Source organism: Artemia franciscana, chromosome 7, assembly GCF_032884065.1.
Source record: "Artemia franciscana chromosome 7, ASM3288406v1, whole genome shotgun sequence".
Classification (NCBI taxonomy): Eukaryota; Metazoa; Arthropoda; class Branchiopoda; order Anostraca; family Artemiidae; genus Artemia; species Artemia franciscana.
Genome location: NC_088869.1, coordinates 29,621,530 through 29,647,487, shown reverse-complemented (window position 1 = coordinate 29,647,487; position 25,958 = coordinate 29,621,530). Strand labels below are relative to the sequence as shown.

Below are 25,958 nucleotides of genomic sequence, written 5' to 3'. Positions count from 1 at the left end.
TTAAGAACACATATCTTCATTATCAAAACAATCTAGATTGAATGGGGACAAACCTTCCAAATATCTCCTGGATGTTTGATGGCATGAAAGCTAGGGGGAAATATTTTCCTACCAGCCCAGGAGCAATGTAAATGTTGACAGTTCTTCTCGATGAAAAAAAAATCTACTGATTTTGATAATTAATTTTGTTAGGAAGACATAGCTGTTATTAGATATTTCAAATTTTATGCAAGGGTTCTGAAATGCCACAGGCATTTTGGTTCTACCAGATTTCTACTTCTCTGGGTGAATAACGAAGATGAACAGCGTCAAAAAGCAATTCGCGCAGTTCATAACTTGTGAATAGACCCAAATCTGGTGTAAATTAAAGCTGATATTTGAGAAAGGCTGATCAAATCGAAACACGGGATCAACAATGATCGGGCGATCGGCACGCCGCTGCTGCTATTTTTTGCCACCGCCCTTCCCTTATCAGCTCAGTGCCCAAGTCTAGTTGTATGATAAAACTAAAAAAAAATTATGAGGCAGCGTCAATCATCCAGGAGGGGGGCTGGCACCACGCCACTTATGGGTGCCTATGAGGAGAAATAGTCTTGACACGATTAAATTTAAGGTTCAAGAGAAGAGATGTAACAAGATTATCTTATCTTGAACCCAAGACAAAAGGAAGTGTCCGTAAGTTGACCAGGGGGCATAGGAAGGAATTGACTACCAAACTTTACCCTCTTTGCTTCGTCTGTTCACCCCTTCATCGGCACTAGATCCTATTCAAAAGACACAGTACTTTGAGTCTGATGTAATTCCAATGAGGAAAAATAAATTATTTGTTTTTTATAATTATGCAACATTAAAGCATCTCATAAGCTTAAGAGGCAGCGAAATTAGCACCTGTTATACACAACTAAGACTTATCACTGCAGTTTGGCTTCTGAAGATACAAAGATAAACTTTTACTATTAGAATATACTGAGGTCCTGCCCTAATCGGTATATTTCGCTCTATTCATTACCATTACGAAACTGGAAGCACTCAAACTTCCAAAGTAAATTTCTTCGAAATATAATACTTCCAAGTGCGCCGATTTTGCTACCAAAAGAAAAAAGAGATGGACGTAGGGGATGCAGTAATCATGGCTCTGACTATAGGAAAAATAGCCAATGTTACCGTGCATTTAACTTATAGCATTCCACGGTTGCAACCGAAAAACTCACTTAACTCCCTACTTTGGTTTAACAGCCTGTTAAGTATCAAAGGTGTCAAGACACGTAATACCGTCAACTGACTAAGATTCCTCTTTCATTCAACCCTGTTTAAGATTTAATATCCTGCATATTCCGCGCGAGCGTCAAAGACAAGAATTAAAAAATACCAGGTTTCAATATCATATTTTATTCAACATAATACTAAGATCTACAAACAATGACTAGACTTTGAATTAATATAGATATGAGCATTGAATTAATATTGACTAGATACATTTCTACTTAAAATCTGAGTTGACAAGAGTGGCTTTTAAATCATCAGCTGACAGTGTCAAAGCAGTCAGTTGAGTTTAAATATTCTGAATCCCTACAAAATATTGAAAACACACACAAAAAAATAAGCAATTTCGCATTGTATGATTGAGTCAATATAATATATATATATATATAGAATATACGAAAATGCATTTATAATATTTGTATCCATTATTCCACAACTGCGAGTTTCTTTTGTTCTGTTGCTATAGCAGCAGAATATTTGAATTTTGGACAAGTTCCAACACACCATTTTTAAGAGCTGACACGCAAGAAATTCGAAAATTTCTTAAGTTTGATTACATTAAAAAAAAATTAGCAGTAGAGCAATATGAACTATGCTACAGATTATTTGTTCAAATTAGATGTATGGTGTAGTAATTGCATTTTTAATCAAGTTTTATCTCTGATAAACTAGCCTGTACTTACATCAAATTTTAGCAAGCCTATATCTATTCTAAGGAACTAATCTAATCTGATTTGTTCTGGTTTTCCATTACAAGGTCAATGATCTAAATTAGAAATTCCATGGAATTTCTCATGGAAATCTTTACATTTTAAGCAGCAGCGTACTTTGACCCTGGTACTGAGGTTTTCCTGTTCTGTTGAGTTTGGAAAATTCGGATTTTGGAAAAGCTCGTCGATTTCTCTCTAAGGCAAAGACACCCCCCTTTATAGGTGCTGGTCTACTCTATGATATGCTCTTACACTTGGGGAGTTTCAAACCAAACTAGATTTGAATAATACATAAAAAACACGTTTACATGTATGCGAGTGGCGCTTTTCAATTCACTGCACTCTTTAGTTGGGGCGATCTGACTAGAGAAAAGATGAATTACGAAAGGAAAGAGAACACTGTGATAAATATTTTTTGCTTTTAAGGAAATCAAGCCTGTATGCATATTAAATTAAAAAAAAATTAACTGAAGGTAGGGAGCAACACTGAAATGAAAGGAACTAAAATTATTCAGTATATGAGGGTGTTGCCCCCTCCTCAAAACCACGCTCTTCACACTAAAGTATTTTGAAACTTTTAAAAAAGCTTGTGTTTCCGGAGCCGTTTTAAAAATATTGGGACAAAAAGTCAAACTTTAGCGTAAAGAGCAAGATAGTGAGAAGACGGCAACACTCCTCATATACGGAATAATTTCTATCCGTATTAAGTTTCGATTTTGCTCCTTACTTTCAGTTGAAAAGGTTTTTTATTTATTTAAATTCCGATTTTTCCAATAATACCTAGAAATCCAGCTTCCCTCCATGGAAAATTCCCTTCCCCCACTCAAAATTCCTCAAAATAAATTCTCCCCCACTTAAAATACCCCCTGACAATTCCATTTGTCGCTAAAAATCCCCCGGGAAAATTCCCGCGGATGATTCTTTCTAAAAAATTCTTCTTAGCACTTTAATATAAAAGATTTTAACTTCTGATCGTTTTTCAAATTACGTCAAATAATCCCCTCCATGGTAATTTTTTCTCGGAAATTCCCCAGCCCCCAACAAAAAGCTACTCTCCTGAAAATTACTCATGGAGATTTTCTTTTACGGATACCCCCCCCCCCCCACCCTACGGAAAACCCTTCCAAACAATCCCAAATACGCAGAAAACCTCTCCTGGAACACCTCCACATGTTTCATTTCATCGGCAAAGAAAAATTTAAGACAAATAAAAAGAATTTCGTAAAGGAATTCTGACAAATTTCTCCAGTGTGGAATTTCTCCTGGAACGCTCACCCTCGGAAAATTTGCATTGTAGTAAATTCCCCTAAGCAGAGAATTCTCGCCCTTCCAAAAAAGTTGTATATATACTTCCCAATTACAAGTACTATACATAAACAGTATGTAAGTTTCGTAGCTTAAAGCCCTTTCCCCAGGGCTTGTTTTCTCAAAGGTATAGTTACTGAACCCTTCAACTAGGCTGAAGTAAATGACCGTCTCAAAATTTTGACGAGATAGCTTTGAGAAAAAAGCGGCGTGGAAGGGGGGCAATCTGATCCCCCAATAAATTTAATTAATTAAAAAGGACATTAGAACTTTTGCTTTCCGATCAAATGAGCCCTCTCCCAATTTTAGGATCATTGGTTCGATACATTCACCACGGGGAAAACAAATACATAAACACGCGTGATGGTTCTTCAGGCAAAAAATGTAACATTCCATATTTTTGTACATTAAAGCTTGAAACTTCTACCATAGGACTCTCTGATATGCTGAAACCGATGATGAGATACTTGTTAAGATCACTTCACTTTTGGTAAAGATCGTAAAGGTTACTTAAGATCACTTTTGGCGGTGTTTCCCCCCTTTTTCAAAAATTAGGCAAATTTTCCCAGGTCCGTAACTTTTGATGGGTAACATTAAACTTATTGAACTTTGTATATGTTAAATAAGCATAAAAATTTGATTCTTTTGATGTATCAATTGTTATCAAAACTGTTTATTAAGAGTTTCAGCTAATATTGAGTTACTACTGTCCCTCCTTATTTATTGCTTGTTACCACCAACTGTTTGATTTGTGTATAATAGCACGAAATGCGTCAAATCGCTAGGTAATAATAACTATTTTCTATAATCAACGGGGAGGGTGACGGTGCTTAGATACGTATAACTCAGATGCGAAGAAACCACCACAAACTGAAAGACAACTAGGCCTATATAAAGACCGAATCAAAAGTTTTAAATCTTGATTGTCCGTACACTATAAAAAAATGAGGGTACTCCACGCAATAGGGTTGACTATTATGAAACAGATCAATTCCCGGCTTTGCTAATAGTTATTGAATTTCATGCAACTACAAGTTGCGTAGCTTCTTTGACAAGTTGTTTATTGACAAGTTGCTAAAATTTATTTTGACTGTTATGCAACTACAAGTTTGACTTGATTTGATTAGTAGCCAAAGGTCAGTTTTCAGACATTTGGTGACAACTATGTCCCAATGGCGTGGAGTACAAGCGATTATTACAGTGTGGTACAGGCTAGTTTATGGAAAGCTGATAACAAAGGAACGAAGCTTAACCACTCTGTTTGTGACAAGTAGCTAAACTGGAAACTAAATACTCATTTCAATAACGACAGCCTCTCCAGCATCCAATCCAAAATTTTTAAAATCTACAATTCCCTTCCTCCCAATTGTACTAGCTACAATCGTTCCCCCAAAATAATATTTGTAAATTGACTCAGACCTTATGGTAAAATTGCCCAAATTTCCAATGTAAACATATCTTTTAGACCGTGGATAAAATCGTTCAATGACTACTAAGGAATCTAAAATACGAATGACAGTATTCTTTTCCAACAGCGTGGCATAGTCTCCAGTTATAAGAACTCGATTGGACGAGATGGCTCGTGAGTTTTGTCGAAGTTTTATCAAAGTTTTCAAGTTTGAGTAGAAGCCACTCTAAAAAGGAAAGAAGATAGATCAAAAGTCACGTAAAGTCAGAAACTAATGGTTTGAGGAGGGGTAATTTATTAAAGACAAAAGCTGTAATCCAAAAAAGACAATAATTAAAACTTTAGTCGGCTACTATGAGAACCTTAGGTAATTTTTTTTTATCTCATTTTTGTTATAGCAATACTAAGCAGCAATATACAAAAGAAAAAAATTGAGCTCAAAGTTTTGCAGTTTTGCATAAAAGCTATTTTATGATTTGAATATTTTTAAAGGTCGATTTTCATAAATAAAATGTTGTGGCAAAAATGAAAAGGATGGTTTCAAACAAGAATAAAAGAGGATTTTGAGATGTTGATAATTTGAACCTGCAGATAGAGATCCGTTGAGAAGCTTTAGTGCAGGCTAGACCTTCATTTTTAAACTTTTTCATTTTAATCACTTAACAGAAGTTAATTTGTAATTTCATATTTTAACTCCTAGAGAATTCACCAGTTAAACACAACTTAAATTTTTTCGTTTTTTTCTGGGCCTCTTTGACCATCATAGGACTCCATTTATGAATAGAAATAACCAGACATTGACATGCTCATCTGAATACTTATTTTAGAAAAAAATGACGCCCAATAAGGCCTGATGACAAATACGAACCGAAACTCTAAAAAAAAGAAGAATCGACTATTTAAGCTGGTTGTAAATAAGTCAAACTTATGAAGTTTAAAGTTGCCTACCGAAAGTTTCAAGCCTGAAGACATATAAGTCACTTTAAAAAAATGGGTAAAACGCCCATAAAGATGACACTGATATTGATGAAGTTATGACACCAAATTCAACATATCAGAGAACCCTACTGCGGAGGTTTTTATCCTCTATTTACAAGAGCTAATAGTTTCATCTTTATTCCGAGAAGGATGATAACAGATGCATATTTTTTCCCATAAAGGTGATCGTATTAAAAACGGTTTTAGAATATCAGCAAAAGGTTCATTTGGCGAAAATGAAAAATATTAGTTCTATTTTTAAGTAGCAAAAGAAATTACGGAACAGAAAAGTGTTTTGTCATTTTGTGGCAAAAAACAACGATTTTGGTACTAACTAGGCCAAATAGCTATCCTTCAGAGAGAGACAAATTCTCTAACTTTCTGCAAATCTTCATATATATATAAAAGAAGGAGCTGAGAGGGAGTTTGAAGCTAATATTCATTTAAAATAGTTGTTAAGTGCAGATAATGCATAGGTTACATCAAGTTTTACATCACAGCTAATTTATAATTTCATATTTTAACTCCTAGAGAATTCACCAGTTAAACACAACTTAAATTTTTCGTTTTTTTCTGGGCCTCTTTGACCATCATAGGACTCCATTTATGAATAGAAATAACCAGACACTGACATGCTCATCTGAATACTTATTTTAGAAAAAAATGACGGCCAATAAGGCCTGATGAAAAATACGAACCGAAACTCAAAAAAAAAAGAAGAATCGACTATTTAAGCTGGTTGTAAATAAGTCAAACTTATGAAGTTTAAAGTTGCCTACCGAAAGTTTCAAGCCTGAAGACATATAAGTCACTTTAAAAAAAATGGGTAAAACGCCCATAAAGATGACACTGATATTGATGAAAATTATGACACCAAATTCAACATATCAGAGAACCCTAATGCGGAGGTTTTTATCCTCTATTTACAAGAGCTAAAAGTTTCATCTTTATTCCGAGAAGGATGATAACAGATGCATATTTTTTCCCATAAAGGTGATCGTATTAAAAACGGTTTTAGAATATCAGCAAAAGGTTCATTTGGCGAAAATGAAAAATATTAGTTCTATTTTTAAGTAACAAAAGAAATTACGGAACAGAAAAGTGTTTTGTCATTTTGTGGCAAAAAACAACGATTTTGGTACTAACTAGGCCAAATAGCTATCCTTCAGAGAGAGAAAAATTCTCTAACTTCCTGCAAATCTTCATATATATATAAAAGAAGGAGCTGAGAGGGAGTTTGAATCTAATATCCATTTAAAAATGTTGTTAAGTGCAGATAATGCATGGGTTACATCAAGTCTTACATAAAATAAATCTAAAAAATATTTTAAGCAGGAAGAATTAATGATGGGAAAAAGAAAACCGTAAGGCGTACACATTAGGAAAACAATGTCAATCATATAGAAAATATACAAAACATGGCAATGTCATAGAGAGGTGGGACAGGATTTCAATTTTACCTAATCATACATAATTGCAGTGTTATAAAGTAAAATTAGTTTCTCATGAAATGTGTATCTTTTTTGTTTCTGAGATCTCTTAAGTTTAAATCGTTCAGCTTGGGAATGTAACTGATGAAGAAAAAATAACTTACGTCAGTACAATCATTTAACATCAAGGGGTCATATTGAAGAAGAACAGATCCAGGCAAAACGATTTGCAAAAATTGTGATGCTTTGATTTGTAATAACTCTTCTTCATAACTAAGGCTCCACTGTATCCATGGCCCCTCTGGTTCATCCTCGGATTCTCCGTCCACCTGCATCTTCAAACTGTTACCATTTTCTAGATTCAAAGGTGTATATATTAGGTCAAATTTTGATGCCATAGTGGGTCCAAAGATTCTAGCAAAATCTATTGTAACAATCAATATCTTTTTATGCATATGCTGTTTATGCGCAATCTTGTTCCATTCATCTTTGATTTCAGCAATGTTTTCATTGGAAACGTTCATTCCCCGAAGCAAAAGACCATGGAGCTCTAGTTCCTCGACTCTACCAAACATACGTACTATGTGACTCTTGCTATAGTTTTCAATAAATACCTCACCAATAAATGAGAGATTCTTAGCAAAGCCATATACAATGAAGTTGTGCAAAACATTTTCATCAAATCTTTCCTCAAGACCATCCTTATTTATCTCAAAAAGGTCCTTAATAATAACACCAACAGCACCGAGATCGGCAATTTTATTCAGATCACTCTGCTGGAGTTCTTTACTTTCGACAAAAACAGTGCCTTCCCACCAGTTCATCGTCATTCCGCATTCAGATGGCAAGTTGGCGATTAGCGCAACAGATACCAAAATGATAGATGCCACAGTGCCGGCACTTAAATAGGAAGCGAAGGATCTTATTAGTTGCCAGTTCCAACTTGAAAAGAAATATGTCTTATTTTGGCAACCAGATAGTTCAATTTCAACTTGCCCTTGTAATTTTTCATTGATGGGCTGTCCAGAGATCTGAAAGCAAATATAAGCTTGTTAAACTTGAAACATTTGTATGCAAAGTAAGAATAGTAACAGCCGTGAAACTAATTCATCACAAGAAAGAAGACTAGGCTTGCATTGATACTAAAAACAAACTGAAAGTCAATAAACTAATTTTATATTAATCCAAAACATTAATAGATAATTCTTCGCACATTCATTATAGGAAACAGTGACGAAGTTCAATGACTTAAACACTGTTTAAGCCAACAGTGACTAAATTTAGTCGTGTTGGGAAGCAACAATTCTGCTTCCATAGGTTATTTTTCTGTCTCTCTTCAGATCAGCAATTCGTACCTAGGAAAGTGTAAAAATGAAAACTCAAACATAATTTCTGATATATAGATCGTGATGCAGGGAATAACACTTCATTATAATTGTCAATTTTTTGAGTTACGATAAAAAGATCTTTCTAACCTACTAAACAGAAAGAAAAGAAAGAAAATCCTAGTTCTAAAAGGAAACTTTTATTAATCATGCAGTTACAGACTCCTGTTGAAATTGGAGTTATTGTTTTTAGATACGGGTTGTTTTGGGTACCCGACAGAGTGACCGTATCTCAAATAGTAGGGTTCACGAAAAATGTAAGTGAATTCTGCTTTCTAGGACTATAATGAAAGAAAGTTTGAGATGATAAGGACACGTTTTGCGGATGAAGGGCAGCAGATTGCGCCAGAGCGTCCTTGTCACACAACCATCTAGAGCCATACACAAAAGTAGGTCGTTCCCGAATTGATTGAGAGGATGTCTTAAGGAACGACTTAAGGGAGATAAGAAACTTTTGAGAGGGTGTAAAGAGGGAGGCTATAAATAGATTAGGTTGGAGGAGGAGCGTGCGTAGCTTTGTTAGCCTCAGGCGGCTTGGTGCTGCAGTGAGTTGTTAGTTGTAGCGTTCTAAGAAAATTCAGTGCATCTTTCAAATTTCCGTGAGATATTTCAGGAAAAGTCAATCACGAAATGCCAAGATCCGATACTTTTGCATTTTTTCCATTTTATACAAGGTGCTGGATTCTGATTTGATACTATTTTTTATAATAATGGTAGATTACGTGAAAGCGAAAATACAAAAGAACAATTTTCCAGCGAAGAGAGCAAAAAAAAAAAAAAGAAAAAAAAAAGACAGTTTATATATTTAAAGCTTACCAAATCACTTGCAGCAATACATTCACTTACAGATCTTGTAAAATGTGAGTCACAGAGACTTAAAAGACCTAAAAAAAAGATAATGATCACACCGAATGGACAAAGAATACATAATACACTATGTACAAATTGGTATCATGTAAAGCGACAGATAGAGAGAGGGCTATCGGGAAAGAGAGAGGTAGGAAACCCTTATATGTAATTTAAGAGCATCAAAAAATGGGAAGGGGGTGGAAGTGCTATTGTCAAAAGGGCCACACATCAGGTACTTCAATCATATAGTCTCTATATAGCCTAGTTCTTAAAAATAATAGAACCACTTAACCAGACAAATAGACTTAAAAGAGGTGTTTCTATAAAGATTAGAGAAAATGTTCGACGTGATTTCTTTTTCTCACTGCTGAACTCCACTCGATTAATAATACCAAGCAACCAATTATTTCTAATGAACAGGAAAAAAATAAGCAAAGTGAGACAATCAAACAGTTCGTGGTAACGAACTGTAGTAAGGAGCGACCCGGCTCAATAGTAACCAAAACTCTAAAAAATGGAATTTTGATGCCAATAGTTACATCAAAAGAATTGCATTTTAATGCTGATTTTAAATATATAAATTTCATCAAGCTTAGTCTTTCCAGTCAAAAGTTACAAGCCTGAGAAAATTTGCCTCATTTTAGAAAATAGGGGGAAATACCCCCTAAAAGTCATTCGATCTTAACGAAAATCACACCATCAGATTCAGCGTATCAGAGACCCTTATTGTAGAAGTTTCAAGCCCTTATCGACAAAATGTGGAATTTCGCATTTTTTGCCAGAAGACAAATCACGGATGCGTGTTTATTTGTTTTTTTCCCCAGGGGTGATCGTATCGACTCAGTGGTCCTAGAATGTCGTGAAAGGGCTCATTCTAACGGAAATTAAAAGTCCTAGTGCCCTTTTTAAGCGACCAAAAAAATTGGAGGGCACCTAGGCCCCCTCCCACGCTCATTTTTTCTCCAAAGTCACCGGATCAAAATTCTGAGATAGCCATTTTATTTACCATAGTCGAAAAACCTGATAAATATGTCTTTCAGGACGACTTACTCCCCCGCAGTCCCCGTGGGAGGGGCTGCAAGTTACAAACTTTGACCTGTGTTTACATATAGTAATAGTTACTGGGAAATGTACAGACGTTTTCAGGGGGATCTTCTGGTTTGGGGGGGGGGGGTTACGTGGGAGGATCTTTCCATGGAGGAACTTCTCATGGGGGAAGAGACTTTCAATGGAGAGGTCGCAGGATTTTCTAGCATTATCTAAAAAAACAATTAAAAAAATAAATATGAAACGTTTTTTCTACTGAAAGTGAGGAGCAGCATTAATACTTAAAACGAACACAAATTATTACGCATATGGGGGGTTTACCTCCTCGTAATACCTCGCTCTTTACGCTAAATTATTTTTAGTAATTTCAACTATTTATTCTACGGCCTTTGTGATTCAGGGGTCATTCTTAAGGAATTGGGACAAAATTTAAGCTTTAGTGTAAAGAGCGAGGTATCGACGAGGGGTGAGCCCCCTCATATACGCAATAAAACATACGAATATAGAAGTACGCTACGTAAGTTAATTCATAAGTTACGTATATATTTTACTTATGAAAACGTTAGTAAAAAATTAAAAGTTATAGTTGCCTTTTTATGTAATCAAAAAATTGGAGGGCAACTAGGCCTCCTCTCTCGCTCCTTTTTTCTCAAAATCTTCCAATTATAACTATGAAAAACCCATTTAGCCCAAAAAATTAATATGTAAATTTCGTTTTAATTATTTATGCGCGGAGAGCCAAGATAAAAAAAAATGCATTAATTTAAAAACGTCCAGAAATTAAACAAAAAAACAAGTTTTTTTAAATGAAAGTAAGGAGCGACATTAAAACTTAAAACGAACAGAAATTACTCCGTATATGAAAGGGGCTTTTCGTCCTCAACGCCTCGCTCTTTACGCTAAAGCTTTTTAAATTTTTAAGAAGTCGAGTTAAGAGAAAGAGTCAAACTTTAGCGTAAAGAGCGAGGCGTTGAGGACGAAAAGCCCCTTTCATATACGGAGTAATTTCTGTTCGTTTTAGATTTTAATGTCGCTCCTTACTTTCATTTAAAAAAAACTTTTTTTTTTGTTTAATTTGCCCAACAAAAAGGCTTTGTTCCGTTACTAGAAATGGATTGAAAACAAAAAGTTTTTCCCATTAAAATTAGATGGCAAATTTAAAGCTTCAGAGAAACAGAAACTACCGTAAATAAAGAAATGAAACCTAAAACAAAGAGAACAATGCTTCCAAACCAAGTTTAAAGGACAAAAACTGTTACAAAAAAGGTGAAATTGCCGCATCCTAAAGCCCCATGTTATAGCATTTTCTTTTACTGCTACTACTACTACTAACAAATTACCGAAGCACTAAGCCACCTGAGGCCAACACAGCTTCGCAAATTTCCCTTAATTCTTTCTATACGAGATCCTCCTACACCAACCACGGACGACCTGCTTTCCGTTTAGCCCTTTCCGTTTGTCTGAAAAGAACAACCATTCATCCTTCATCTGCAGAACGTGTGCTAGCCATCTCAATCTATCTCTCATTATAACCCTAAAAGTGAGATTGAACCACACTTTTTGTTGAGCCTACTATTTGAAATATGGACAGTCAACCGGATGCCCAAAACAATCCGTACGCAATTTCTCTAGAAAACATCTAGAAATTCTTCCTCCGTTTTTTGGAGCGCCCATGCTTCAGAATCATATTTGACCACTGTCATCACTATAGCTTCCAATACTCTAATCTTGAATTGCAGACTTATCTTCCTAATATTGAAACTTTTTTTCAACTGTCAAAAAAACGCCCTGAGCCTTGGCTATTCTACTCTTAACAACTAAATTGCCACCCACCGTCTTTACTAATACTACCAGGGTAAGTGAAGCTGTCTACTTGATGGATCTTTTTCGTACTCAACACCACCTTTTCATCTTCACTTATTCCTAGCTACAGAAACTTAGTCTCCTTAACATTAATTTTCAAACTTATTCCAGCAACCAAAACTCGCAAAACCTCTACAAGTTCACTCATTTCGCTAAGACTTTCATCCAGAATGGTTAAATCATCCACATAATCCAAGTCCATGACAGTTTTTTTTTTCACATTTGATTCCCTGTTCTCTCATTGCCTTTCCTGTGCACCTTAAGAAAAAGTCGATCAAAATTATCAATATAAATGGGGAGAGTACACAACTATGCTTAACTCCTGATTTAATATAAAATCACCTACTAACCTCATTTTCTACCTTAACCACAGCGGTGTTATTCTCATACATAGCACTAACTACTTTAATGTATTTGTCTGGTATGCAATACAAGGATAAGACCTTCGCTAAAGCTGTTCTACCAGCTGAATTGAACGCTTGCTCATCATCTATAAACCGATGATTAGATGTGTTTGATGACTCGGGTACTTCTCAATTATTGCCCTTAGAGTGAAAATTTGGTTGACACGTTCTCTACCCATCCTAAAACAGCACTGTTTTTCTCTTAAAACTTTGTCTGCTTCTCTCAGTCTAAAACGTATCATGATACTAAGTAATTTTTTACCTACAGAGCAGGCTTATGCCTCTATAATTACTACATTCGGTCTTATCACCTTTCTTATACAGGGGTTTAATTAGGGTTTCCCTAAAATCACTAAGTACTTCCCCTGTTTCAAACTTATTTCTAACCTCATAGCCAGCATATTTAAGAAACTCATTTACCAAAGTATCAACACTTTGGGCCTTATTCTTTTTTAATCCTCTTAGTACTGTCGCTAATTCTTAGTCACAAAATAGATCTTCCTCCACATCCAAGGTGTCAAATATACGATTAAATTCTCAAAATTGTCTGCCCATCTCTCTTTAAGTCTTTCCTTAGCACTAATTTTAGCAACGTTTCTAGGTTTAACTTAGACAAGTCCAGATTGACTATTCCCCTTAGATTTATTAACACGCCAGTAAAATATTTTACTATTATGCCGTCTAGCTGCATCTTCTAGATCCTCGGCAATTTTATCCATTTTCTCCACTTCACATCTCCTTACTTCAAATTCTAGGGCTTTCTCCAATTTCTTGCACATTCTTTTTATTTTCATATTTTCTATCACTCAGACAATGGTTGCACAGGCCCATTCTCCTCTCTATTAAACATAAAACCTGTTCACAAAATATTCCTAGCTGCGTTTGTATATTTCTTCTCTAAGATACCATCATCTACTTCACAAATTATTTTCCTAAAATTATTCTATCCATCATCTACATAGTCCAATTCTAAACTGGCCACTTTAGTATTCAACTGTTCCTGGGAAGTTCCTATCAAATTCTCATCCCAAAGACTATCAACGTCATTACTTCCCAGAAGGCAGTTACCATACGGAATTTCAGCTCTAAATTAACCGTAGACACTGCAAGGGGATGATCTTTACTTTTAACATCAATAACAGCACTCCTATACGCCCTAGTATCTTGTATTGATCCTGCCAGTCTTCGGTTTACAATAATATAATCAAGAAGTTTAGCTGTCTTACCGTCATGTGAATACCATGTTAATTTAGGGGCCAATTTGTGACCATTCACTGTACTGGTTATATCTAGATTGTTATCCCTACGAAATTGCAGCAATCTGTAGCCATTACTGTTTTCTTTTCCTACACCAAATTTACCTAAGCTAGGATACCATGCATCCTAACTCCTACCGACCTAGGGGTTAAAATCTCCAAGGAAAAACACCATATTTCTACCTAGGACCCTATCTATTTGTTCCTGTAACTGTAAGTAAAATAAAAAATATGAGCATAACTATCTCCGTCAGTAGGTTCTACAAGGGCATCTACAACTAAGACTGATACCCAGCACTTTTTGGTGATAAAATAAGCGGATAGTATTCAATTATTAATACCTTCCGATACTAAAGAAGACTTAGCAGCTTCCCTATTCATCATGAGCCCTACTCCCTGTCTATGTACCCTATCCTTCCCTGCCTGAGTAAATAAATTCTATCATCTATTTTCATGTTCCCTGCCCCTGCATATGAGTTTTTGAAACTCCTAAGAAGTCCAGTTCGCAGCTTCTGAATTCGTCAGTCAAAAATATCGATACAATATTTATTTTTTAATGTCGTAACATTCCAAGTTGCAATTTTCATATTCTATAAATCATTGAAATTATTTTGGTCTCAGGAAAAGCAACGATCCCAGAAACCAGTGCAGGACGAGGACCAGTAGATATTCTCAGGTCTGCACCGAAGCACTTTATACGGCTTAGAACAAGACAGTGAGAAGTCTCTGGAACCTCCAGTATGAAGGGAAGTTTCTTGCAATCCTTTACTATCTTGGTCACAACATGCTTTTCAGCATTTGGGCGATGGTCACTTATCAACAAGACTCAAAATCTTGTACAGGTAATGTCAAGCTTATTACCTCCGACTCATGATATATACAAGTCTAAAAATATTATACAACCACGGGGAGGCAGCCCATAGTAGATAAAAGATATCATTTCTATTTTAAATGTATTTATCAAGCCTCTCTTTTATATGGCGTAACCACGTAGCTTGAGGCCAATACCACTTGGGTTCTCCTTGTCGTATTGCCCTTGGAGGCGCTTTTTCGGTTTTTTCGCCGTTTTGGTTGAAATGGCTATACTTAAATTTTAACATGAAGCCATACTGGAACACATGGACCATTGAAGAGGGATATGTTGCCTTTGATCCACTTTGACCCTTTGAAAGCGAATTATTACTCAGAGTTTCCAATCAAAAACCCTGACACGGCTTACTACAACCACCTATTTTGTATGTTGACCACATACAAGAGAGAATGCACCTACTTACTGAGTGAACATTACTGTACACTAAATGAGCATGAACTGTTATTTTTACGCCATGGAAAGGCAGTTTCGTCTTCGAAAATACCTAAGAATTATACTGTGTTGGTAGGGTAGAAGGGAAACAGACCCAACATGTGCCTCACTTTTTCCCCTTGAGTCATATAGATTAAGAAACCTGGCATGAGTTTTATTTCAACAAGCTGCAATATATCATGTTTTTTCATTAACATGATTAGTACCTGATGCCTTAAGGAGTCACCCTATCTTGTCAATTATAAGTTTTTTATAGCACTTGGTATTTACCAAGTGACATATGGCGATCCGATTTCTGTCTGTCGGTCTGTCGTTCTGTCTATCTGTCGGTCTCGGTTTTGCTAGTTCGGGCACTTCCAGATAAGCTAGGACGATGAAAGTTGGCAGGCGTATCAGGGACCAGACCAAATTAAATCAGAAATAGTCGTTTCCCCGATTCGACCATCTGGGGGGAGGGGAGTGGAGGGGCAGTTTATTCAGAAAAATTAGAAAAAATGAGGTATTTTTAAGTTACGAATGGGTGATAGGATCTTAATGAAATTTAGTATTTAGAAGGATCTCTTTTCTCAGAGCTTTTATTTTAAATCTCGATCATATCCGGTGATATTGGGGCAAGTTGGAGGGGAAATTGGAAATCATGGAAAACACTTAGACTGGGGAGACCGTGATGAAACTTGGTGGGAAGAATAAGCACAAGTCCTAGATACGTAATTGAAATAACGGGACCGGATCCACTCTCTTTGGGGGAATGGGGGGAGGGAGGAGATTTCCAGTGCTTTGACGAGTTAGGCGCTTCTGGACATGCTAGGACGATGAAAATTGGTAGGCGTGTCAGGGACTTGCACAAATTGACTTGATAACAGCCGTTTCCCCAATTCGACCATCTGAGGGGGGACTGGAGCGGGGGGGGGTGGAATCGTGAAAATGGAGGTATGTTTATCTTACGAATGGGTCTTCGGATCTTAATAAAACTTGATATATAGAAAGATCTTATGTCTCAGATCCTCCGTTTTCCATTCGGGACTTAGGAAGATGGAGGGGGGAAACAGATATATTGGAAAACTTTTAGAGGGGAGAGATCGGGATGAAACTTAATGGAAGAATAAGCACAAGTTTTAGATACGCGATTGACATAACTGGACCGGAATCGCTCTCTTTGGGGGAGTTGGGGGGATTTCTAGTACGTTGGCGAGTTCGAGAATAAGTTCAAGTTGTAGATACGTGGTTGGCATAAGCGGACCAGATCCGATCTCTTTGGGGGAGTTCTAGTGCTTTGGCGAGTTCGGTGCTTCTTGACGTGCTAAGATGATGAAATCGATAACTCTAGTAACTCTAGTGCCGAGTCTAATTTTATGTTCCGACCTCGTCACAAGCGCCATATGAGTTCTTATTTAGTTTGTTCAGCCAATCTATACATAACTGAATTCGTGGTCTTGCCATAACATGTAGCACTTTGATAATAGATCCGAATAAATAACAGAACGCTAAAAGCCACGACCTAATTTCCTGGAATTCTTAGAAAAACTATTTAACTTCTTGTATTTTGGGCCAGAGATAGAGGATTTCAGCTTTAAAGACATCATCAGTAGGAATTGTGAATTTTGTTTTCACAGCCGTTAAGTGTTTTAGCATACTTAATCGGAAAAACGCTAAAAATATACTCAAAGGACTTATCATTTGAGCAATTTGGCCACTTTAGAGGTCTTCTGCAGTGTCACCCACTTATATTGACAAGCACACTGAACAAAAGGGACATAAAATTTCGCTTTTTTAAGCCAAATTTCAAAATCAAATCTATGATGCAGGCAAAATTACACAAGAAACATTTGACATAAAAATCATATGATTGACCTAAAATTTACGAGTAGATTTCAAGAGAATGAGGTACATCACCCCCCCCCCCAGGAGTGAAAGTATCGTTTTTATATCTATGATGTATGCGACATTACAAAAGGAACATATATAAGAATAAAATACCAAGTGTAATTGGTCTGTTTATAAAAGGCTTTATAAGTAGTTTCATAGTGCCTAGAGGACCATCAAACATGACAAGATCAATCTGAGCATCTAAGGTAAAGGGTATCAAAAAATTTCTAAGGTAATTATAAACGAAAATAAAGAACAAATATATGCAGTCACAATGCTTCCGTCAGCAACGATTACAACGAGTAAAAACAAAAGCGAAGAACTAAGAAACATACAGTTACTACTACTCAAAAACAAAAGGGATTAACAGGGAAGCAGCTAAAAGATGTGCCACAGCGAGAACAAGGAAATATGTAGTTAAAAGATAAACGACAGTAAGAATTACAAGCAATCGCGCAAAAGCGAGCATCAGAACATGTAAAAAATGGAGTGAAAAAGAAAGAATTTCTGCTACTGGGAAGCCCTCCACTTTCCCGAGGAAAGAGTAGCAGACAAACCTTACTTATTTGGAGATTACTACTAACAACAAGAATCAATATATACGAATTTACCAGCCGGGTGCTGGGCCCGGCTTCGAAACCATCCTGTGCTTTCATACACCCTTCCTGCTTACCTTCCCCATATTTCTCCAGGTACCCGTTTAGAGCTGGGTCGACTCTGGCTGAGCTTACAGTCACGCGACTGACCTTCGTCCCAATGTAAATAACTGGTCACAACTGGGATTGAACCACATGAAATATTCGTTAAATGTCCGTGTTTATTACTTTCACCGGAGAATGTCGACATTCACCATGCACTAATGGTGAATTTTGAACATTTTTCATATTTATATTTTCTTCGTCGTAATTGAGTAGCGATACATTTGTTGCCACTCTTTCTGGGAAGAACGATTAAGAACGTAAGACACACGATATATTTTTAATGAGAAAATAAAAAAATTTCACATAGCGGAAATTTCGGATGTGACTTCACTATCGAATGCTCTACCATTATAAGATTGCAATATTGCCAGAGAATAAAATGTTGAAAATATTGAAAGAACGCGAAATCTGCTAAATTTCGTAATTCAAATCTTATTTATTACAACAACTTAAACTATTGTGACACTCTGAGTTAAACAAAAGGCCCTTGTTTTTACAACTGCATTTGTTTGTAGAAAACTTTTTTTTTGCAATGAAAGCGTATATATCCTTGCCTACTGCTTCTCGGATCAACCGCAGCTGCTTCTCTCAGCGAAATTTCTTAATAATCAATCTCATCCATAGAAATTTACTTTAATTTACAAATTACAAACTGATTACGTGAGTAAAGCTGCTTGAGGGTACGATTTTCATTTGGAAGTTTATAGAAGTCTGAGTCCTCTATTCCAGCAACAACCACTAAAAAATTTCGGTTTCCTAACTAAAGATAAGGAACGGGTTTTGAGATTTGGGATTTTTTCCTCTCTTTTGAACATTCATAAGATTGGGTTTAAGATTTTTTTTTCTCTTTTGGACATTCATCAGAGTATATCTCTGATTGCTGACGTACACCAGTGAGGATCCGATTGCACAAGAATGTAATGAAATATTTGATCTTTCACTGACATATTTGGTTTTGGTGTATTGACGCTATTGACGTATTATTGGTGTTTCTTGACATTCTCTGGTGAAAGCTGACATTCACCGTTTTCGAACATTCACGGTAACATAAATATACATAGAACAAAAATCCTTGGGTAATGGCTAATGTTATGTACTATTAAAAGAGGAAATTTTAATCACTTATCATTTATGCCTGACTACCTTACCATGTTCACATTCAGTTGTTGGGGTATTGATTCCAGAGCCAAGCAATGGGGCAGTTGAGCAAATATCAACATCATCTTCTCTGTTATTAGTTGCTGCCATCAAAAATTTTTCTTCTATACATGAAGTTTCGAGGCCTGTGCCATCTTGTTCCTCTGATGGGTCCTCTTGACTAACTGAGATGTAAGGAAGTTCCTCATTGTTAACCTTACCTGCCCAATCTGGAACAGGCCAATCAGACATTGGTGTACTTAAAGTCTGTAACACAAAAAAATAAACTACAAAATAATCTGTTTTTCCTGAACAGTACTCGTATGCACATTTAGAGAAAACTAAAGCCATAAATAGTACCAGAAATGTATTTTAAAGACAAGATGACTTGTTGGGAGAGAGTTCAATTCAACTGTTTTACTTGGTCAATTGGCTATATACATAAGAAGTACCCTATACATTTATACAAAACTTCAAATCTCCAGATTTTCTCCTTTTGCTGCACTAGCAATAAGGGAAAGCCCTTTATATATAAATATACTAGCTGTTGGGGTGGCGCTTCGCGCCACCCCAACACCTAGTTGGTGGGGGCGCTTCGCGCCCCCCCAAGCCCCCCCTCGCGCATAAGTCGTTACGCGCCATATTATTTACGCGCCATTGTAGTTGTGTCCCTATGTTTCACCTGTGAATATATATATATATATATATATATATATATATATATATATATATATATATATATATATATATATATATATATATATTATATATATATAATATATATATATATATATATATATATATATATATATATATATATATATATATATATATATATATATATATAAATATATATATATATATATATATATATATATATATATATATATATATATATATATATATATATATATATATATATGTGTGTGTTTTTAACTACGTAAAACTTGCTAATATACAACATTCTTCGCTGTACCATTGTCTGTGCATATAAATAGATTGTCAGGTTTACCGACTCTTGAACATGCAACATATAATGGTCCATGGGAAAACAATCCGTATTCAGATTCAGACCTCATGATTCAAATGATTGCCCTTGAGCTTTGTTGATGGTGATTGCTCATCGACCATTCCTTGTTTCGCCGTCGTCATTTATATATCCCCCTCTGCCCCCCGGCGTACCCGTTGTAGTTGTGTCCCTGTGTCCCGGTCGTCATTTATATTCCCTGTGTCCCGGTCGTCATTTGTGTCCCGGTGTCCCAGTCTGTGATTTCTCTTTGAGTGTCCCGGGCGTCATTTATATACCTTGTGTCCCGGTCGTCATTTGTGTCCCGGTGTCCCAGTCTGTATATACATTCGTTTTTGAATTGGTCTTTTTTTTAGTTTTTAGTTTCTTAACTTTTTTTTAGTTATACCTCATGATTCTAATGATTGCCCTTGAGCTTTGTTGATGGTGATTGCTAATCGAACATTCCCTGTGTCCCCGTCATCATTTATATATCCTCCTGTCATTTATATTCCCTGTGTCCCGGTCGTCATTTGTATCCCGGTGTCCCGGTCTGTATATACATTCGTTTTTGAAATGGTATATCATGAAATAAATTTTTGTATTTTTCTCCTTTTTTTCTTTTTCTTTTTCTTTTTTTGGTTTTTACTTTTTTTAGTTTTTTTATTTTTTTTCTTTTTAGTTTTTTTTTATTTTTTTTTTTAGTTTTGTTTTTCTCCTTTATTTTTCATTTTTTTTTTCCTTTTTTATTTCTTTTCTTTTTTAGTTTTTTAGTTTTTTAGCTTTTATAGTTTTTTTTATTAGTTTTTAGTTTTTTTTTCTTTTTATTTTTTTTGTAGTTTTTACCTTTTTTTTTAGTTTTTTTTACTTATGTCCTGGTCGTCATTTATACTCCCTGTGTCCCGGTCGTCATTTGTGTCCCGGTGCTTTGTTGATGGTGATTGCTAATCGAACATTCCTTGTGTCCCGGTCGCTTTCTCTTTGAGTGTCCCGGTCGTCATTTATATTCCCTACTTATTTATATACTAGCTGTTGGGGTGGCGCTTCGCGCCACCCCAACACCTAGTTGGTGGGGGCGCTTCGCGCCCCCCCCAAGCCCCCCCGCGCGCGTAAGTCGTTACGCGCCATATTAGTTACGCGCCATTGTAGTTGTGTCCCTATGTCCCACCTGTGAATATGATATATATATATATATATGTTTTTAACTACGTAAAACTTGCGAATATACAACATTCTTTGCTGTCCCATTGTCTGTGCATATAAATAGATTGTTTACCGACTCTTGAAAATGCAACATATAATGGTCCATGGGAAAACAATCCGTATTCAGATCTATACCTCATGATTCTAATGATTGCCCTTGAGCTTTGTTGTTTTTAGTTTTTTGTAGTTTTTACCATTTTTTTAGTTTTTTTAGTTTTTTTTTTACTTATGTCCTGGTCGTCATTTAACTCCCTGTGTCCCGGTCGTCATTAGTTTTTTCTTTTTTAGTTTTTAGTTTTTTTTTGTTTTTTACCTTTTTTTTAGTTTTTTTAGTTTTTTTAGTTTTTTAGCTTTTTTAGTTTTTTTATTAGTTTTTAGTTTTTTTTTAGTTTTTGCCTTTTTTTAGTTTTTTCAGTTTTTTTTAGTTTTTAGTTTTTTACCTTTTTTTAGTTTTTTTTAGTTTTTTAGCTTTTTTAGTTTTTTTTCTTTTTAGTTTTTTTTGTAGTTTTTACCTTTTTTAGTTTTTTTTTCTTCTTTTGTATTAGTGTGAAATAATTCAGACGTCATATGCGGACAAACACGACGTCACTCGACAGACAGACAGACAGACATAACCCACAAACAACTTATTTTTATATATATTTATTCATATTTTTTTAGTTTTCTTTTTCTCTTTTATTTTTCAGTTTTTTCCTTTTTTTTAGTTTTTTTCTTTTTTAGTTTTTAGTTTTTTTTAGTTTTTTACCTTTTTTTAGTTTTTTTTAGTTTTTTTAGTTTTTTAGCTTTTTTAGTTTTTTTATTAGTTTTTATTTTTTTGTAGTTTTTGCTTTTTTTATTTTTTTCAGTTTTTTTTTAGTTATTAGATTTTTACCTTTTTTTAGTTTTTTTAGTTTTTTAGCTTTTTTAGTTTTTTTTTCATTTTAGTTTTTTTTTGTAGTTTTTACCTTTTTTAGTTTTTTTTCAATAATTCAGACGTCATATGCGAACAAACATGACGTCACCTGATCCATCCACAGACAGACAGACAACTTATTTTTATATATATAGATAGATATATATATATATATATATATATATATATATATATATATATATATATATATATATATATATATATATATACTAGCTGTTGGGGTGGCGCTTCGCGCCACCCCAACACCTAGTTGGTGGGGGCGCTTGGCGCCCCCCCAAGCCCCCCCGCGCGCGTAAGTCGTTACGCGCCATAATAGTTACGCGCCATTGTAGTTGTGTCCCTATGTCCCACCTGTGAATATAGATATATATATATATATGGTTTTAACTACGTAAAACTTGCGAATATACAACATTCTTTGCTGTCCCATTGTCTTTGCATATAAATAGATTGTCAGGTTATCCCCCTGTTTCCCCCGGTGTCCCCGTTGTAGTTGTGTCCCTGTGTCCCGGTCGTCATTTATATTCCCTGTGTCCCGGGTCCCGGTCATCATTTGTATCCCGGTGTCCCGGTCTGTATATACATTCGTTTTTTAGTTTTGTTTTTCTCCTTTATTTTTTTCCTTTTTTTTTCTTTTTTAGCTTATTTAGATTTTTAGATTTTTTAGTTTTTTTTATTAGTTTTTAGTTTTTATTTCTTTTTAGTTTTTTTGTCCCGGTCGTCATTTATATCCCCCTGTTTCCCCCGGTGTCCCCGTTGTAGTTGTGTCCCTGTGTCCCGGTCGTTATTTATTTTTTAGTTTTTTACCTTTTTTTAGTTTTTTTAGTTTTTTAGCTTTTTTATTTTTTTTATTAGTTTTTAGTTTTTTTGTAGTTTTTGCCTTTTTTTTAGTTTTTTTAGTTTTTTAGCTTTTTTATTAGTTTTTAGTTTTTTTTGTAGTTTTTGCCTTTTTTTAATTTTTTTAGTTTTTTAGCTTTTTTATTTTTTTTATTAGTTTTTAGTTTTTTTTGTAGTTTTTGCCTTTTTTTAGTTTTTTCAGTTTTGACGTCACCTGATCCAGTTTTTTCAGGTGACGTCACCTGATCCACGATCCACAGATCCACAAACAACTTATTTTTATATATATAGATAGTTTTTTTTTTTTTACTTATGTCCTGGTCGTCATTTATACTCCCTGTGTCCCGGTGCTTTGTTGATTGCTAATCGAACATTCCTTTTGTCCTGGTCGCTTTCTCTTTGAGTGTCGTCATTTATTAGTTTTTTCCTTTTTTTTTTTAGTTTTTTATTGGTTTTTACCTTTATTTTAGCTTATTTTTCAGTTTTTTCCTTTTTTTTAGTTTTTTTTTATTTTTTATTTTTTTTAGTTTTTATATATATAGATAGTTTTTTTTTTTTTACTTATGTCCTGGTCGTCATTTATACTCCCTGTGTCCCGGTGCTTTGTTGATTGCTAATCGAACATTCCTTTTGTCCTGGTCGCTTTCTCTTTGAGTGTCGTCATTTATTAGTTTTTTCCTTTTTTTTTTTAGTTTTTTATTGGTTTTTACCTTTATTTTAGCTTATTTTTCAGTTTTTTCCTTTTTTTTAGTTTTTTTTTATTTTTTATTTTTTTTAGTTTTTTTACCTTTTTTTAGTTTTTTTAGTTTTTTTAGTTTTTTAGCTTTTTTACTTTTTTTATTAGTTTTTAGTTTTTTTTTGTAGTTTTTGCCTTTTTTTAGTTTTTTCAGTTTTTTTTTAGTTTTTTATTGGTTTTTACCTTTATAGTTTTTTTAGTTTTTTAGCTTTTTTATTTTTTTTATTAGTTTTTAGTTTTTTTTTGTAGTTTTTGCCTTTTTTTAGTTTTTTCAGTTTTGACGTCACCTAATCCAGTTTTTTCAGGTGACGTCACCTGACACATCCATCCATCCATCCACAGACAGACAACTTATTTTTATATATATAGATAGATAGATATATAGATGTGCCGGTGTCCCGGTCGTCATTTGTGTCCCGATGTCCGGTCTGTAATTTCGTCAGTCGAAAACATGACGTCAGTCGACACACAAACATGACGTCACTCGACAGACACACACACACACACAGACAACTTATTTTTATATATATATATATATATATATATATATATATATATATATATATATATACTGGTGTTCGCGCCACCCCAACACCTAGTTAGTGTTGGCGCGCCCCCCCAAGCCCCCCCGCGCGCGTAAGTCGTTACACGCCATATTAGTTACGCGCCATTGTAGTTGTGTCCCTGTGTCCCACCTGTGAATAGAGATAGATATAAATATATGTTTTTAACTACGTAAAACATGCGAATATACAACATTCTTCGCTGTCCCATTGTCTGTGCATATAAATAGATTGTCAGGTTTACTGACTCTTGAACATGCAACATATAATTGTCCATGGGAAAAACAATCCGTATTCAGATCTATACCTCATTATTCTAATGATGTGTCCCTGTGTCCCGGTCGTCATTTATATTCCCTGTGTCCCGGTCGTCATTTGTGTCCCGGTGTCCCAGTTTGTAATTTCTCTTTGAGTGTCCCGGTCGTCATTTATATTCCCTGTGTCCCGGTCGTCATTTGTGTCCCGGTGTCCTGGTCTGTAATTTCTATTCGAACAATCCCTGTGTCCCGGTCGTCATTTATATATCCCGCCTGTGCCCCCGGCGTCCCCGTTGTAGTTGTGTCCCTGTGTCCCGGTCGTCATTTATATTCCCTGTGTCCCGGTCGTGATTTGTGTCCGGGTGTCCCAGCCTGTAATTTCTCTTTGAGGTTCCCGGTCGTCACTTATATTCCCTCTGTCTCGGTCGTCATTTGTGTCCCGGTCTGTAATTTCTCTTCGAGTGTTTTTTCTTTTTAGTTTTTTTTTTAGTTTTTTACCTTTTTTCTTTTTTCAGTTTTCTTTTTCTTCTTTATTTTTCAGCGTCACTATGAAGTACATATCGACGAACCTTTGTTTTTTTTAACTTAAATCTGGTAGGCATTGATGACCTTACCCAAGTCAAAATTCCAAACCCAATCATCATCGCTATCATTTTCAGTTTTGATATGTTTTGACTCTTGCTGTCCAGGTGGATTTTCATCTAACTGCGCGGTTTTGCGTTCTTTAGCCGCAAGCCTGTTTTCTTGCTGTTCTTGTGATTCCCCGGCACGCTTTCTTTTCTTACTTTCTCTATCAGCTGCAAGCCTGTTTTCTTGCTGTTCTTGTGATTCCTCGGAACGCTTTCTTTTCTTACTTTCTCTATCAGCAGCAAGTTTTTTGGCATAAACTCTTTGAGCAGCTTCCTCGGCTGTTGCCATTGTAGGTTCTTCAGTCATTTTACAATTAAACATTTTTCCGTGAACAAATGTCTTAAATACCGTTAATGACGTCACCGTCATAGCAAAAATGACGACAACTAACTTCATGACGTCAGTCGACACCGAAACATGACGTCACCTGACAGACAGACACACAGACAGACAACTTATTTATATATATATATACTAGCTGTTGGGGTGGCGCTTCGCGCCACCCCAACACCTAGTTGGTGGGGCGCTTCGCGCCCCCCAAGCCCCCCCGCGCGCGTAAGTCGTTACGCGCCATATTAGTTATGCGCCATTGTAGTTGTGTCCCTGTGTCCCACCTGTGAGTATAGATAGATTTATATATGTGTTTCAAACTACGTAAAAATTGCGAATAAACAACATTCTTGGCTTTCCCATTGTCTGTGCATATACAAAGCCGTATGTACTAATAATGACGTCATATGCAAACGCTCTTACAGAAATCAGCAGGTAGTTGTATACGTCCTGAAATTGAGTCTACTGGGAGCTTTCCGTTTCCAATTGTCAGCAATTGATCTGAAAATGTTTGACCAGAGTCATCGTTTTGCAATCGGACACGCATATTTGTAGTTAATTTTAATATTTTTACGTGT

At 35.5% G+C, this 25,958-nt stretch overlaps 1 protein-coding gene across 4 annotated transcripts in view; it reads right to left on the bottom strand.

Moving 5' to 3' along the window:
* Nucleotides 1–1,373: 1,373 nt before the first annotated feature.
* Nucleotides 1,374–25,958, bottom strand: part of LOC136029129 (uncharacterized) — a 337,007-nt gene continuing 312,422 nt past the window's right edge. For all 4 annotated transcript variants that reach the window (XM_065707209.1, XM_065707211.1, XM_065707208.1 and 1 more), the window contains exons 2-5: nucleotides 18,917–19,172; nucleotides 9,296–9,363; nucleotides 7,259–8,125; nucleotides 1,374–4,912 (exon numbers count right to left, since the gene is read on the bottom strand). In XM_065707209.1, the coding sequence (XP_065563281.1) occupies nucleotides 4,565–4,912; nucleotides 7,259–8,125; nucleotides 9,296–9,363; nucleotides 18,917–19,157 (1,524 nt within the window). In that variant the 5' untranslated portion in view covers nucleotides 19,158–19,172 and the 3' untranslated portion in view covers nucleotides 1,374–4,564. The remainder of the gene's footprint in view (nucleotides 4,913–7,258; nucleotides 8,126–9,295; nucleotides 9,364–18,916; nucleotides 19,173–25,958) is intronic.